This window comes from Vigna unguiculata, chromosome 6, assembly GCF_037176805.1.
Source record: "Vigna unguiculata cultivar grain cowpea cultivar isolate G323 ecotype 2 chromosome 6, ASM3717680v1, whole genome shotgun sequence".
NCBI lineage: Eukaryota > Viridiplantae > Streptophyta > Magnoliopsida > Fabales > Fabaceae > Vigna > Vigna unguiculata.
This window is the reverse complement of record NC_140797.1, coordinates 46,113,157-46,130,320: the sequence shown is the minus strand read 5'-3', so window position 1 is coordinate 46,130,320 and position 17,164 is coordinate 46,113,157. Positions and strand designations below refer to the sequence as shown.

The 17,164-nt window shown below is 30.6% G+C and overlaps 3 protein-coding genes and 2 non-coding genes across 5 annotated transcripts; 3 read left to right on the top strand and 2 right to left on the bottom strand.

The window, feature by feature from the left end:
• Positions 1–284: 284 nt before the first annotated feature.
• Positions 285–399, top strand: LOC114189291 (U5 spliceosomal RNA). Its single transcript, XR_003605597.1, has one exon. It is a non-coding gene; the product is annotated as a U5 spliceosomal RNA (small nuclear RNA).
• Positions 400–1,183: 784 nt separating this feature from the next.
• Positions 1,184–1,334, top strand: LOC114189290 (U4 spliceosomal RNA). Its single transcript, XR_003605596.2, has one exon. It is a non-coding gene; the product is annotated as a U4 spliceosomal RNA (small nuclear RNA).
• On the bottom strand, positions 1,199–1,851 carry LOC146885928 (syntaxin KNOLLE-like protein). The gene is given in 2 exon segments (XM_085675137.1): positions 1,199–1,360; positions 1,838–1,851. Coding segments are annotated over 2 exon segments (138 nt in total). The 3' UTR covers positions 1,199–1,236.
• Positions 1,852–2,127: 276 nt separating this feature from the next.
• On the top strand, positions 2,128–3,792 carry LOC114189253 (CBL-interacting protein kinase 5-like). The gene has a single exon (XM_028077979.2). It carries the CDS (start codon positions 2,363–2,365, stop codon positions 3,677–3,679), a length of 1,317 nt encoding a protein of 438 aa, XP_027933780.1. The 5' UTR covers positions 2,128–2,362; the 3' UTR covers positions 3,680–3,792.
• Positions 3,793–9,483: 5,691 nt separating this feature from the next.
• On the bottom strand, positions 9,484–11,759 carry LOC114189251 (CBL-interacting serine/threonine-protein kinase 12-like). The gene has a single exon (XM_028077978.2). It carries the CDS (start codon positions 11,485–11,487, stop codon positions 9,970–9,972), a length of 1,518 nt encoding a protein of 505 aa, XP_027933779.1. The 5' UTR covers positions 11,488–11,759; the 3' UTR covers positions 9,484–9,969.
• Between the last annotated feature and the right edge of the window lie 5,405 nt (positions 11,760–17,164).

The window sequence follows — 17,164 nt, the reverse complement described above, 5'->3', positions numbered from 1 at the left end:
CCATATCCTATAAATATAACCTTACTAAAAGGATATCAAACTCCTTATTACTTATTTGCTTTGAAATATTGGTATATAAAAAATTGCAATAAGAAAATTATGTGAAAGATAATGTTTTTCTATTATATAAACAAAAATAAAAAAGGACTAAAAATTTATCAGTTAGGGATCCAAAGGTATGATATATGTATGTTTGGTTAAAATTCCCACATCGAGAGAATGACCAAGTGAAATGTTCTCTGTGCTATGAAATGGTAGAGCTAGGAGGTATGCTGTTGATACGGAGCCATGTACTAAGTACAATTCGAATTATTCTTTCGCCTTTTACTAAAGAATACCGTGTACTTTATACCCGAAATGGCATAAGCAAATTTTTTACATAGGGATCCCAATTACTGGGTCCCTTCAGTTCTAGTTGAAGTTTCAATTTCTGTGTACTTTTACATTTAATGTACAGTTATTAAACTCATATTATATTTTATGAACAGTGAGACAATAAAATTTAAAAAAGGAATAACTAAAAAATACTGAATCTTAATTTGTACTGTTTCATCACCAGTTCTCCTTCCTTGTTTTTCAGGATTGCTTTGAATGTTTGAGAACATGAATTAATAGTCCCCTATTTAGTGATATTTTTGACAAAATTTTGTTTCACAAACAATTATTTTTAATAAAAAAAATATTAGAATTTTATTATTTTATTTTGTAACTTTTATTAAAAAAAATAAAAAATTACTCTATTTAGTGATTTTTTCTGCCAAATGTTTATCAAAAAACCAGATGTTCTGATAAGAAAGAGATATATAAGAATAATCACTTCATCCAAAAGACTAGTGAGATATTCAAACTTAACAATAATGTTTACCAAATGTTTTTATTAGCTTCCAAAGTCTGTTTCTCTCCTCTCCTTCCAAATTACAGGATTCGAATATGGCAAGAAGATAGTCCAAGCACCGGATTAGATTTTTCTGAAAAAGATCAGGTGATTACTGAGTAAAAGGAAACAAAGAGTTCACATCGGTCATCTGTGTCTCATTAATTTGAAGTCGGATAAACACTGGATTAGATTTCCCTGATCAGGTGATTACTTAGTAGAAACAAACAAAGAGTTCCACATCGGTCATGTGTGTCTCATTAATTTGAAGTTGTTCTATATATTGCTAGAAACTATCCTGTGACAACCATCTTTGCGCTTGGGGCAATGACGCAGCTAGTGAGGTACTAACCGAGGCGCGTCTATTGCTGGTTGAAAACTATTTCCAAACCCCCTCTTAGGCCTGGGCTTGTCTTGGGCCTTTGAGAATTTCTGGAAGGGCTCCCTCATGGGTAAAGCCCTACAATCTTAGTGAAAAAGTTCTTTCTGCACTTTTATCATATTTGTAAAGTATGAAATTATTTTACAATTTTTATGTTAGAAAATAATTTGAAATTTTAAAATCAAAAAGTTATATAGAAGAATATATTAACCTTTGAAGAATATTTTGTAGTGTTAGGAACAAGTTAATTGAGTTAAAATCTCACTAGATAAAATTAAATAAGAATAGAGATCCATAATCTTAAGCTATATATTAAATTATTGCAGAATTAAACATTATTTTAATTTTTTATTAAAATAGAAGAAAAACTCGCTCTTTTCATGTTCTTCAGAAATTAATCACGAATTTTATAAATAACTTCATAGATTAAATTATTTTAGCTTATGCAAAATTTAGATTTTATTTATTTTAAGTGTCTATCCAGAATTCTCCTATCTGGTCTATATAGTTTAGTCGTATTGGTAGATGTATATAAATTTTCCTATTACGAAAACTTTTTAAAAAACATTTATTTACAATACCTGAGATGGTGCATTGGGAGGAGCTGATGGTATATGCTGAGATTAGGGTTCAAAATTGAGGTCGTAAAATTTGAAATAACGACTCATAGTCTCAACTGATGTAAATGTGAGCAATCTTGGTAAATACTATCGTGTCCCTGAAGTGCACATGCAGCTAAAACAATACCACAAACACAACCATTCCCGTATATTTTTGTTCATTTCACTATTTTTATACATTGCCACTACTGGTTAGGTCTTGATTTGGTGTTTCGTTAGCTTAAATTCCTCTCTAACCATTTTGTCAGATCTTGCACCAAGAGGAACACCCCTCACACGCTGCCAAAGGTGGTTCCTCCACAGCCTCCTAAACCTTCACGTTTTCCCTACACCAGTCTTGGTTTTTCTAAGTGTTCCACATTCACAAAATGGAGAGTGGGTACCGTAAGAGCAAGACAATCTTATGTGTTACTGCTCTGTGATCTCACTCCTTTTTTTTTCTTTAGACCCTTCCTTTTGTTCCTCCACGTTCAGGAATCAGGAAGAATGGAGAAGAAAAAAATTGTGATGCAAAAGTACGAGATTGGACGGTTCCTTGGACAAGGCAATTTCGCCAAAGTTTACCATGCAAGGAACTTGAAGACAGGCCAGAGCGTGGCCGTGAAAGTGATCAACAAAGAGATGATGATGATGAAAGAGGGTATGAAGGATCAAATCAAGCGCGAAATCTCAGTGATGCGCCTTGTGAGGCATCCCAACATTGTACAGCTGCATGAGGTCATGGCAACAAAGACAAAGATATATTTTGCAATGGAATTGGTGAAAGGTGGTGAACTTTTTCATAAAGTGTCCCGAGGGAGGTTGAAGGAGGATGTGGCAAGAAAATATTTTCAGCAGCTGATTGATGCTGTTGATTATTGCCACAGCTTAGGGGTGTGTCATCGTGATCTCAAGCCAGAGAACCTTCTTCTCGATGAGAATGGGGATCTCAAGATTACGGATTTTGGTTTGAGCGCATTGGTTGAGTCCAGAAAGAAGGATGGTCTTCTTCACACGATGTGTGGAACTCCAGCCTATGTTGCTCCTGAGGTGATAAAGAATAAAGGATACGATGGAGCCAAGGCAGATATATGGTCTTGTGGAGTGATTCTCTATGTTCTTTTGGCAGGTTTTGTTCCTTTCAACGATAAGAATTTGATGGAGATGTATAAGAAGATTATCAGAGCAGATTGCCAGTTCCCAAAATGGTTCTCTACAGATGTGAAAAGACTTATTTATAGGATCCTTGATCCGAATCCAACCAGGAGAATTAATGTTGCTAAGATTGTGCAAAGTCGTTGGTTTAGTAAGGGGTATGTGCAGATTGTGGAATATCATCTGCCACCGTTGTTCCCCAGAAATGGTGATGATATGTTGGATGTTGAGGTTGTATTTGATTCATCAGATTTAGATGACAATGCAACGCCAACTAAAAAAGAAAGCCCCTCGAAGCTATATCAATTCAATGCATTTGATTTGATATCACTATCATCAGGTCTTGATCTTTCTGGTTTGTTTGAAAATGATCACAACGAAAGACAACTCACCAGATTTACTACCGGAGAAAGACCTTCAACTGTTGTATCGATGCTTGAAGAGATAGCACAGACAGATGATAAATTTAAAGTCTTGAAGAAAGATGGTGTTGTTAGATTGGAGGGATGCAAGATGGGACTAAAAGGCCAACTCATTCTAGATGCAGAAATTTTTCAAGTTACATCTTCCTTGCATGTTGTCGAGGTCAAAAAAGTTGCTGGAAACACATTAGAATACTTTAAATTCAGGGAACAGTACTTGAAACCTTCTCTGAATGAAATTATCTAAGTCTGTCAAGGATATCAGCAGTAGCAATTCTTTCACGCATTTTTGTATGGGATTGATTTCCCAACAATGTATCATTGTTTTTGTATATAGAAAGATGGTTTCTATTGCTGCCACCATTATTTTAATTGCAACCACGGTAGTTATATATTCAATGGCTACTGCAACTCACAACCTAGTTCATTGCTTTGAACATCCTCAACATAGAACTAAGCACAATATATCTAGGATGGCCACAACTCCTCTTAGGTTAAGAAAACGTTAAAAGATAAAAAGGATTTTTAGCATAACCCAGCAACAAAAACTCTTTTATAAGAGTAATGCGATTTTAAATTTTTCATCAATAACATAAAAACGCATTTTTAAGATAAATAGAGACTAGAATTTCTTTTATAAAACTAAAATCATCATTCTGAAATTTTTTCAATAGCGAAATATATTTTATCCAAAATAAGGATTACATTTAGTAATATTTAGCAATATGTGTATGTAGTTGTGTCTGGACTACAGATCTGATATTAGTACACTTCCGTTGGGCCCCGAGAAATTCAATGTACTATTTAGTATTGGGCCTTCTCTTCCAGTATCTCAATAAAATTTCTGAACACCTTTTTTTTTTATTCTAATAAACTTTTCTGAATGCATTTTTTATATTCTGAAAAAACCCTTCTAAAGGAAGAAGATGTTAAAAATTTTCATAGATGTAGAGAAACAACCTTATTGTTGTTGAATTGATAGATGACACATTTTCATTTCAACCAACTTCTCTATGTTTTGGAAAAATACAAAATAAAAGCAAAAAATGGTTAATTCAAGGCATAATCCTTGTAAAAAAAATTGAATGTGTTTTAGTGAGTTATTAATGAGGTAGAATATTTTATTTTTACAAGTGAACAATATTGAAGATATAATGTTTAATCTTTTTTGAGTTGTTAACACTATTTAAAAAAATTGAGTTTTACATTATCATCGTTTTTAGTATACCTCTTAAATGTTGGAATTTTAAATAAATTGAAAGTCCTATATTAGATGAAAATGTTAAAATAAATAATATATAAGATGAAATATTTCTAAGTCTATTAATTTAAGACTTTATATTAAAATTTGTGTCTTTATCTCTTATATAAATTTGTATTTTTTTTCTTAAATATTAATTACGTTTTTCTTAATGTATGTCCTATACCAAGGATCAAACAATTCAGTTTAAAATAATTTAAATATTAAAACCATTTATATTTTGTATTACATTGGATTTTTACATAAATCATAGTTGTAAAAATTTAAATAAAAAAAAGTAGATTTAAATATGAGTTGAGAAGGAGCTTGAGTATATAATTCAAAGTGTGCATGATAACATGAGGTGTGACATTAGTAGGTTGCACGCCAAAGACTCTTTATGTGTGATTCATGGTATGATTGACATTGTAAATACTAAATACTTGTTTATTTTTTATTCAATTTCTTCTCAGTTGAAAATCGTGGCCCCTGATTTGTTGATCCAAATTTCTTTGTGGTTGAATATTTGAATCCACGGTTACATCCCAACCACATACAACACAAAAATAAAGCCCAATAATATAAACACGCTAAAGAGTTCTTCTAAACATGCCTAATCACTTCGGAGGCCATTTTGTCGGCAAATAATATTATTAATATTAATATTAATTTATTCTTCAAATGAGGAAAAAAAATTGGTCCTCTAAAAATATATTTCAGTTAAATAACTCATTTCCTGGGGTGATCGTTCCTATATTTATCATACAAACATGTTATTATCAATTAATTACTGAGTTTAATTAATTACCCATTTGTAATATTATATTTCTAGAACTGAATATATTTTGATTAGAGGTGTAAAATATTGGGAAACTTAAATAATGATAATGATGATGATATAATTATGAATTTTCTATTTTACATATATTGAAAATATTTACTATATATAATTTTAAAGTTAGACAGTGATTGTTGCTTCCTAGAATGGATCTTTATGAGTAATGTCACAGTCACACAACACCTGTAGGCCTCAACTCCAACAATCCAATGAATTTGAAGATGGTACCTAGGAGACACTTTTTTAAGGTGAGATTTATCTTTAAAGTAACTAATCATGTATTTTATTTTTTGTCATGTTTCATAAGGTTCTTTTTCCCTTTTGTAACCTAGATGGATGAGTATGAGGAATTTGTGTTCTCTGGCTTCTGACCACTGAATTAAGAAATGTAATTAGGGCAACGTGGAGGGTAAATATGTAAGTGGAAGATTAGTTTGAGGTAATTTATTAGGGTCTTTATGACTTTTGAAGAAACGCAGAAACAGAAAATGAGTCCTTAAAATTTGGCAAGAATTGAACAAATGATAGGAAGACAGGTTTGGATGAAACCGAGATAGCTTATCTACTTATAAAGTTGAAGTTTGATTGGTAGTTTGTGTTATGATAACCACTTCTTATTCCACACTTTAACAAGACAGGAATTCAACACCTGTTTTCACACCATATGCTCCAAAAATCAAATCACTATCCCATATCAACCCACGATCCCATCTAAATACATCTTTCAACCAAAATATTGTTTTTTTTATGAGACGTGTTTATTTATTATTTGGTCACAAATATTAAACAGGTTATGTTTTTAACATCTCATGTAATTATGAGATATTTTTTATTTTAAAATTATATGAAGTTCTGTCACAATTTTATCTTTAAAAACACATGAAAAGATAAAAAGAAAAAAAAAATATTTAAATTTTGTTTAATTTCGACTCCTAAATCATGAAATCTATTAGATATAGCAACAACAAAGTTTAAACAAAATGATCTATCTAAAACAAATTTTAATTCTTCACTATCATAATAAAATAAATGCTAATAAACCCACTTTATTAGTGAACATGTTATTAAAATAATTAAATCAATTGCAAATAACTATTCGTTAAAAAATTATTTAATATTTATTAAATTTTATCCATACGTATTTTTCTGTCCTTCTTATCTTTAACTCGTTCCAAACATAACTCTAATGGCAACAAAACTATTAACAACAATATAATTGCTATGTTATGCCAATGTTTGAAAACATTAAAAATTAAAATAATATAATTATTGTATTCAAAGTATTATCTTGTTTTATAGTCTGAAACTTATATTATCATTTTATTATTAAAATATTTTTTGAAAGATTTACAAAATATATATTTAAATTATCTTAACATCTACTTTAAGAGTAATGTGAAATTATATTATACAAAAAAATATAATAACTAACTGATAAATAAATAAATAAATAAATTATATTAATTATAATTTAAATCTATACATAACACAAAATCATGTCAGTTACTTATATAAAAAAAAAAGTGCTTATTGTCAATTTGAATCAGAATCAATGTCAATTTAAATTAGAATTGACATGGATATAGACAAAATAAAAATTTTACTCTTATATGTTTTGTTAAATTAGATTTCCTATTTTAATATATTTTGAATTATTTTATCGTCATAATAATTATAAATGTTAACATTAATAAAATATTTATGATATAACCAATTAAGTTATACAAATTTACAAAATATTTTAGATACATAATCGATTATCTAACTTAAATATATATCATGTTTACCTTACAGAATGAATTGTGTCGATTTGGAACACAACTTTCCTAATATTAGTGTGAAAAGAAGCGGTTTGAAAAGTTGCTTTAAATTTTCTTTCCACACACTTCGTCGACAAAGCCAAACGAGAGAGAGGGGAGCAACTTCCTTCCGAACATCCAAATAAGTGTCTCAAGTATTACATTTAAATTTTGTAAATGAAAAAAAAAATAGTGTTAAATTATTTTGGTTAAGTAGTTATTACCCAATTAAAATATGGGTTACATGTAACATATGATTTTTTAAAATAGGGCTAAATATATATAATACACAAATTTTATTCAATTTTTTATTTCGATTATTTGAGTTGTCATTAAATTCATTTACATATTTAAGATATTTTTTGTTTTATTATATTTGAATATTTATACATTTTTTTTAATATTTTTATTTATTGTGTATTTTTTTTCACATGATAATGTTTACACTCTCCATTTAAGTGTTCAATATCATAAATCTTTTATTTATTAAGTAATATAAAACATGTATATTCTTTATTATATATTTTTTTTCATTTGAAAAATTTTTTAGTTTCGCTCAAACAATTTTCGATATCTCTTAATTATTGACTAAGTTGATATTTGAATTATTATTTTTTAGATCTCTAATATATTTTTCATTTTTCACACATTTAGTTATACATTTTATTTTTTCTTTATGCAATTTCATTCAATCGTATCTCAAATTATTTTTAAGACACACATTTAATCTTTTTTAAAATATTTTTATTTGTTGTTTATTATTATCATGTAAAATACTATTTTGATATTTTTTATTTACTTATTTTTATTTTCTAACTAATTATCGTAGTGTAATTTTATCACTACAATTGTATAAATAAAATTTATTTACTATAGTATAATAATTTAATGTAATTGCCATGAATGTTTTTTATCATCATCCAACATATATTGAATCTCAAAAGATGAGAAATTTATGTTAAAATTCTATTAATATTAGTTTAATTTTTGTTCTTTTAATGATTTTGATCGAGTGATGTATTATAACTTTTATTAGTGTATAAAAAAAAGAAATTTTATTAGAATTTAAAAAATTGAAGTAAACAAACACTTTTAAAAATATCTTTTAATTTGAAATTTGTTTTCCTTTTATATATATTGTTTTTAATATTTTTAAATTTTATTAACTAGATATTTTGACTCTCATGAACTTTTATTTGGTATTCTAATTTGAAATATATACAATTATAATTTTTTTATAAATATTTGATAGGAAAGAAACAACAATATTAAATATATGATAATATTATGTTTTATTTACTATAATTTATTATTATTTTTATTATATTATAAAATTAATTAATTAATTTTAAAATAATAATAAAGTAAATATGAATAGATATACAATTATATACCTATTATTGAATAAAAACATTGATAAGAAAACAATTAGTTACCTATTAAATTTAGATACGGAGATGAAGGTAATTTTTTTCTCTGAAGATCGTTGAAAAACTAAATCTGATTTATCACGTTGCAACATTAAAAAAGATATTTGCTTTTTATTTCTTAATATCCACGTTTACATTTTTTGCCGTAAGGTGTGCAGTTCTGGCTAATAGGAGCGAAGAATTTTGAACTGAGAACTAAACATGGATTTGGATGATGTCATGCAATGTTGAAGAGAGAACTAAACATTGATTTGGATGATGTCATGCAATGTTTCTTTCAGAACTGCGATGACAATCCAATCTCCTATTGATTTGGATTTGGATTAATCGCCAACGCTTCCTATTGATCGCCTCTGTCCTACACAACCGTTTTGTGCCAAACCCGTGTATCAGATTTTAAATATTTGAAGCATTTTCTAGTGGGTGCTATTTTTAGATCAATTTTGGAAATTTATTGTTCCGCTACAAAGATAACACTAAGAAAGAACAAACTTCAGCAATACTTCCCTAGCTTTTAGATTAGACAAAATGATAGTTATTCTGTAAGTATTTACAAATACATGTTAAGTTAGTGTGTAACCAAACCAGGTTTCCGTCTATTTTCTTCAGCATGCTATGCACTGAAATTGCAGAGTTTGATCGAGCAAAAACAAAGTATCAAAATTTGTAGTCACTGGTGTCTTTTAATATTGGAATGGTTTGGTTAGTAAGATTCTTGGGTTCATCAGTTACAGCTTCAAACAATGAAAGGAAAAGATATGCTCATATATATTATAGGCTATTAGGCCATGTACAAGTTCTACGTCAATCACTCTCATTAGTCGAAACCCCACTTATTTAACATCTATCGAGAGATACATCTCCAATTTCAAAGGAATTTGTGAAGAGACAAAAGCAGTGGATTGCCACATGGACTGGTACCACTAAACCGTTTTGCTATTTCTGAGTACTTGATGTACAAAGCCAAAGTAACGTACAGTTTAGCAACAAGGAGTGAAGAAAAGTAGAATACATACAATTAGCCTTTTGTTTCTCGTATACAATTTAAGCATACCAACACAGTAGGCACCTAGCGCTTCAGTCAATAAGCAAACCTAAAAGCAGGAGAATTCTGTGGGCAAAATTTTTTAACGATTTTCATACACAATCTATAAAAAAATAAATAAAGCAAAGGAGAGAGTGAGAGAGGGAGAGAAGGCTTTAGTTTTTTACCCTTTTCTCTTCTCTACCTCACTCGATGGAAGGCATAGAGCATGGGCTTCCGATTTCAGAAGAAAAATCCGAAACAGGTTCAGAAAGGCCACGTAGCAAGGAAGGTTCAGGTGTAGACAAGCCTGAAGAAGTTGAAGACTCCTCCATCATCAAATTCTGCAGTCCTGGCTTCAATTCGTTGTTACAAAACCTCTCATATTCAGCTCTATCCCCTCCCTTTTTCTTGACCTCCACCACAACCAAACTTGGTGTCAACTCAAAAATCTCAGCAGCAATAGTCAAAGGCCCTTTCACCCCCTCTCGGGTACCCTCCAAACTCACCCTGCAATCCTTCTTCCTCACCGTAAACCTCACCAACTGGGCAATCTCCTCCAATTTGGAAATAATCCTGTTGACTGGTGCAGCGGTCACAAACCTCGTCTCATCCTCCTTCTCCTCAAACAACCCAGAGAGATTAAACCCAGGGGAAAACGATATAATGTCGAAAGCATTCAAACTAGGAGGTCTAGGCAAAGGACCATTCTTTCTCCTAACTTCGACCTCCGTATCAGACTCCGAAACCGAGTAATCCGAAAAAGAAGCAACAGAAGCAACATCGTCATCGTTGTCCAAAAGCACGTCATCGTCCACATTGCAGAGCCTATCATCCTCAACATAAAACTTGATCTGCTTGAACCCTTTCTTGAACCACTTGTTCTCCATGATCTCGGGAATCGCAATCCGGGTTTCGGGCTTGGTGTCAAGAAGCCTCGTGAGAAGCCTGGACAAATCAGGAGAAAACCACCTGGGACACCGAAACTCCCCTCTGTAAATCTTCTTATACATTGCCATAACATTCTGGTCGTGAAAGGGCAGATACCCCGCCATCAACACAAACAACACGACCCCACAAGACCAGAGATCCACCTTGGCACCATCGTATCCTTTCCTCGCCAAAACTTCGGGAGCAACATACGCAGGTGTCCCACAAAAAGTGTGAAACAACCCATCCTGTCGGATTTGATCAGAAACCGCACTCAACCCGAAATCAGAGACCTTAAGATTACCGTTCTCATCAAGCAAGAGATTTTCAGGTTTGAGATCTCTATGGTACACCCCTCTGGCGTGGCAGAACCCCACCGCGGAGATTAACTGCTGAAAGTACTTCCTCGCAACCTCTTCTTTGAGCCTTCCTTTCGCGACCTTGTTGAAAAGCTCGCCCCCGCGAACGTATTCCATTACGAAATAGATCTTGCTCTTGGTGGCCATTACTTCGAAGAGTTGCACGATGTTGGGGTGGCGCACGCGGCGGAGGATGGAGATCTCGCGCTTTATGTGTGCCACCAAACCTCCCTTCAGAATCTTCTCCTTGTCGATTACCTTGATGGCCACGCCTTCGCCGGTTTTCATGTTCCGCGCGTAGTAGACCTTTGCGAAGGTTCCATGTCCAAGGAGTTTCCCAATCTCGAAACGACCCAATAGAAGGCTCGATGGGTCCTTCTTGTGATGGCTCGTATGGTTGGCGCCGCTAGGGGCCTTGGAAACGACGTCGGCCATGGATGGCCCTTGGATTTGAAATTTGGAGGCTAAACTTTTCGTTATTGTTTTGTTTTGTTTTGGTTGAATGAAGAGAATAATGGAGGTGGTGGGTGGTGATTGGTGTTTGGATTGGCCTCTATTGAAGGTTGTTGGAAAGAGTGAACGGATGGAGGGAGGAACGAACAAGGGTGTGGTTTTGATTTGTTTGAGGTTTCCTATGTGTGAGAGAGACTGTGATGATGTGTGTAAACAAATTTATCGTATTTGGTTCAAATTCAAATAACAGGTGAGAGAATGAACGAGAGAGATGCTTATATAAGGGAGACTATATACCACCATTAATTGGTTTCTATTTTTCTTTTACTTTTTTATCTTTTCCTTTTTATTTTTTTTTTATTTGCTTTTGCATTTTCTAATGCTAATGCTTTCGCTTTTCTTATTGTTTTTGTTTCACATTAGCCAATTGTAGTGCCAGAAAAATCGAACCAGCAAAATTGAACACGTTTTCCGGTGCCAAAAAATATCCTAAACTACCAAAACTTACACCCATTAGGGTTTTTATGTTTTGACTGTAAAGGAAAAAGTTATGGTTTTATTATTAAATTTTTCAATTAAATAAACATTTATTAAATATCCTTTACTGAAAATTTATTTAAAAATGTAATCACAAAAATTATTAAAAAATTATTTCAAACTTATTTCTATAATAGTTATTTGTGACAAATTATAAATTAACGTTAATTTTTATAAGTTTAATTTAAATAAAAAAATAAAAAATAGGTTAATTCAATTTTTATTTTAAATTTTGATATTATAATACCACGTAGAACCCCAAATTCTTCTAACTATATTAGCCAAAAAAAGTGTGTGTATTTTTTTAAAAAATATCACTAAGCATATTTTAATAAAGACTAATAACTTATTCGTCATATCATTACTAAAGTACATCTTATAATACCAATTTGTATGTATTATAAAAAAAATAATAGTATTTGATGTTTTATCTGTATAATTAAATCATTACATGATATTTTATATTACATTATATCATACAATGTATTATCACCACACACTGACCACAAGACAACGCACCAATGGGAGGCAACACTATCGTAAAAGGTCATAATTTCACTTTATATAAACATTGCATACATCAATATGGTACAATCATACCATCGCCTTGTATTATTGAAATTATATATTTCAACATTTTCTTTTACAATGTCATCACAAATTATTTTTATAGTAGATAAATGCATCACAGATCATGATATACAAAGTTGTTTTTGTGAAAAGCAAAGTTGGTTGATTCACTTTGAATTGAGTGAATAACTAAATCAATATTTATTTTTTATATTTTATATTTAATATTTCTAGTGTAATTTATGCTATTTATTTGATTAAATAACTTATCCATCACATTTTAAATTGAGTACGTAGTTATAAATGCTTTTTTTTTTAATTTAATGTAATTACATATTTTAAATCTCATAAAACTGATTAAATCTGTCTCTCTCTTTTTATTTTTTTAATCATAACACTGGAGAAATTAAATTGAAATATTCTTGGAAATTTGGTTAAAAGATAAGATACTGTTGCGATTGATACCCACAAATGTTGACTAAATTGGTTTATATAATTTATGAGTTTGGTCTGTCGATTAAAATGATTTGATGTTATTTTTTATGGAGAAAAATGAATATTTATTGGAGTTTTAGAAGGCCAACATGTGTTGTTGTGGTCTCCAAGCTTATGGGTACTTCCCTCTTCATTGGCACTCACACATGTAGTGGCTGCAAGTGCAGGCACCTTTTCACCAACACGTGTATCTGTCACTGCTCACCTGTAATTTCGTACAACATATTGCTAACCTATACAAGTCGGTTGCAAATTTTCAATGCAAAAGATAACATAAATAATAATGATATTTATACTTGTAAGAGTTTAAGAAATATTAGATTTGTTATATTGTATCTCACTGCGTGATTATTGTTGTTGACGAAAGTATTATTGTGTGGTTTTTTTTTAATTATTGAAATGGGTAAATTAAAACAAAATTATATGGATAAATAAGTTGTGTTACTTTAACGTGTTTTATTAAAAAGAAATTATAGTAGGATGACACAATTTTAGTATAAAATATGTTTAAGTTAAAGTATTAAGGTGAAATAATTTTAGTTTGATATTGATATTGACAGAATTGGAATGACACAACTTTAATTTAAAATATTTTAACTTATTTTTATGCTGGATAGGAGTTGTGTTTGTAAAAGATATTTTGACGTTCAAGTCAGTCAAAAGTTTCAGTAGATAATAAATTATAATTAATGAACGTAATAATATACCTCATATACTGTGTTATTTATACTGTGTTTATCGACTTTTTTCCTAGATGAGCTTGATCCATATGGCTAATTATCTTGACTAATCTTGAGTTGATCAATTTGTTTAATTACACATTAATCACGATCTTAACTTAGTTAACTCGGTCAACATTTTTTAAATGTCGATTTTGATTGATCGACATGTATCTGGTCAAACTATCATAATGCTGGATCATACCATAAAGACTTAGTACATCTAGGCATGAGTGACCAAGATCTATTTGAACATATGATAATTATTTCCTTATTGACCGATATGTTGTTGGCCAATCTTTCTCACCTGATAGCCGTACTATAAGACTTGAGTATACTTAAATGTGGGTAGCCTAGATATCTTTAGATATATATAATACTTAACTAAAGTTACATAACTTTAACACGATTTCAACTTTAAAATTACTTTGTTGAGGTTGTGACATTTTGATACAACTTCTTTGCACCTTTACACAACTTATTCATGTTCTAATTTTTTTTTTAATTTATTCATTTTTGATAATTTTTCTCAGAAAAAAATGCACCTGCTTTTGCCTATTGTTTTAGATTAGACTACTATAATAATTTAACAAGCACACGTGACATCTGAGTTTGGTGACATGCCATGTTCTGGGATTGATCTGATTATAGAACATGGGTTTCGTTGTTATTTATGTTTTATGTTGTGCCAAAATTCCATTGAAAAGAAAACCCAGACTTAGTGGGTGGTAGTTTCGGAACTCAAAGAACAAGGCTTGCAAGAAACTAATAGGTTGTCACTTAGCATGGTCGAAGGATAACAACGTTTCAAGAATCATACTATTTCTTCACGCAACAATGCACTGTACGTGTTTCCTCTGATTTAAGCTTCTGCATATATTTTTATGCACCGTAACTTTCCTTTCCTTTTCAGTTTTCTATTTGGTCGGTGACAATAAAAAAGTTCATTTCCAGGATAAACTCGTTTATAAACATTATTTTGTTTTAATTTATTAGTTATTTTTGGAATAAATTTGTGAAGGAACATTCGAAATTGAAAACATTATACTAAAAAAATACTTTATTTTTAATTAATTTAAAGTTTGAGGGATCATTTATAAATATTATTCTTTCCGTCTATATTATAAGATACATTATAGAATAGATTATGGATTTTTTTTTTGTAAGTTTTTCTTATAATTTATATACAGCTTTTATGTTTATTTATATTATTTTTTCTATTAAATATTATGGGTACATGTGTTTTGTGAATAAATAATGAGAAGAGAATTTTGGAAACGATTAATATTGTGAAGTGAAGGTGAGGAAAGAAAGAATAGAATAAAGCAGGAGTTGAAAAGTCAACTCTGCGTGGGTGGTAGAATTGATTATGACACGCAATGGGCAAGCCTATGATATAATGAATGAAGTTTGAAGTTAGTTAAGTAGTTGATTTTGCCTCCAATTTCTTTTCGCTGATATTTTAAGTTATGGTCGGTTTCGGATTCATATCATGTTTAGCTTAGTTTGAGCAACATTAAATTTACACATCAAATTCAGTATAAAAAACTATGTTATACTGAATTTAAGATAAAAATAATATTAAAAGCAAAACTACAAATTTCAGTATAAAAGGATAAAGGATGAAAAATTATTTTAGCCTACAATTTATTACAATGAGGGTAACTGTAGTGGGAGAAAGAAAAGGTCATAAAAGATAGTGAATTTATTTGAAATAATAATTTATATACGTAATCATATTTTGAAAAAGAAAAATGTTATTTGTATTTTGTTTTTCAAGGAAGATTAAAATGAATACTTGTAGGGAAAAAAATTAATGCAATCAATGCAGTGCACAACTTCATTATTTGTGGCCCATTAAGGAAAAGAACATGGGCCTTTAATAGATCTACTGTGGGCTAGTCTCCTTTTAAAGTCCAAAAATCAATTGGACCCAAACAAATTTAAATATTCCGGACGAAGACCTTTTAAAATTTTTGTAGGAATTGAAAATCTGTTGGAAACTATCCGTTGGGAAACTTAACAAAACATCTGATTCCATGGCCTGACATTCAACTCTCTTACATCCATTCAAAGGCTGCGTACTTTGTTTGTCTTTTTAGTATTCGTTGAGAACATCGGTATCTTTTTTTATTAGTATTAGTGTTTTTTTTACCCATAATATTTATGTACTATGATTGGAAATAATTACTGATACTAGAATATAGACAATATTTGCTTGGTCGAAAATGTAAAGTATTATATAAAAAATATTTTTTTCCCTTACCAGAACATTTTACACATTAGTTTATAACTAATTTATATATTTAGAATTTCAATCATCATTTAATATATGTAATTGCATGTGGAGTATTTATTTGTATGTAGGATTACTAGAAAATAGAATAAAACAGTTTTTAAAAATATGTAAAATCCGAGTTTCACATATATTAGAACAAATCTATTAAATTTTGAGGAATAATTTTATATTCAAACACAACTAGAAAATGGCTATGATATAAATTACACTGCAATATATTCATAGATGAAAAAGTTATAACCTAAAAAACTCTTTTGAAATAAAAAATTATGTACTGTAATATATTCAAGGAAGATTAAAATGAATACTTGTAGGGAAAAAAATTAATGCAATCAATGCAGTGCACAACTTCATTATTTGTGGCTCATTAAATAAGCTTGGGGTTTTCTTCCTGCACCCCCAATATTTCTTCTGCACCTCCAAACTTTTTATAAATTCCAAAACTACCCTTTTAGTATTTTTAAATTTTAAATCAATTAATCTCTATTTCTCTCTCCTATTTAATGCTTCACTTGTTTTCACTCAACCCTAGCCGCCGCACACTCCCACAATCTCTCATCTACCTCCACTCACCACTCTAACGTGCTTCACTCTCGTGCCCCACTCCTTCTAACTTTTTTTTGTCCGCTCTTCCTCTTCCCTTCCCCATTCCTCTCCAACAGGTAAGTAAAGCTAAAGCTATCCCGTTGTATATTTTAATTTTATAATTTATTGATTGTTTCTGCCATGTTTGCTATGTTTGCTGTATGTAGTTATTATTTTTTATTTGAATATAGATCTGTAAAAACACCAAAAGCTGGAAGTCGTGGAACCAGGTTGGGAAGAAAAAAAAAATGGCACTTACGGAAGTCGACATCAATACCGGAAGTCGACTTCCGTAGTTAAAACTGAGTTAGTAAATATTGATTTCCGTAAGAGCAGTTCCACTTCCGTAGGCCAGTTCCACTTCCGTAGGCCAGTTCGACTTCAGTAGGCGAGTTCGACTTCCGTAGGCGAGTTCGACTTCTGTAGGCGAGTTCGACTTCCGTAGGCGAGTTCG

What these genes read in the sequence shown, in the direction of transcription:
- LOC114189251 (XM_028077978.2), bottom strand. Translation starts at nt 11,487, where the DNA reads ATGGCCGACGTCGTTTCCAAGGCCCCTAGCGGCGCCAACCATACGAGC.
- LOC114189253 (XM_028077979.2), top strand. Translation starts at nt 2,363, where the DNA reads ATGGAGAAGAAAAAAATTGTGATGCAAAAGTACGAGATTGGACGGTTC.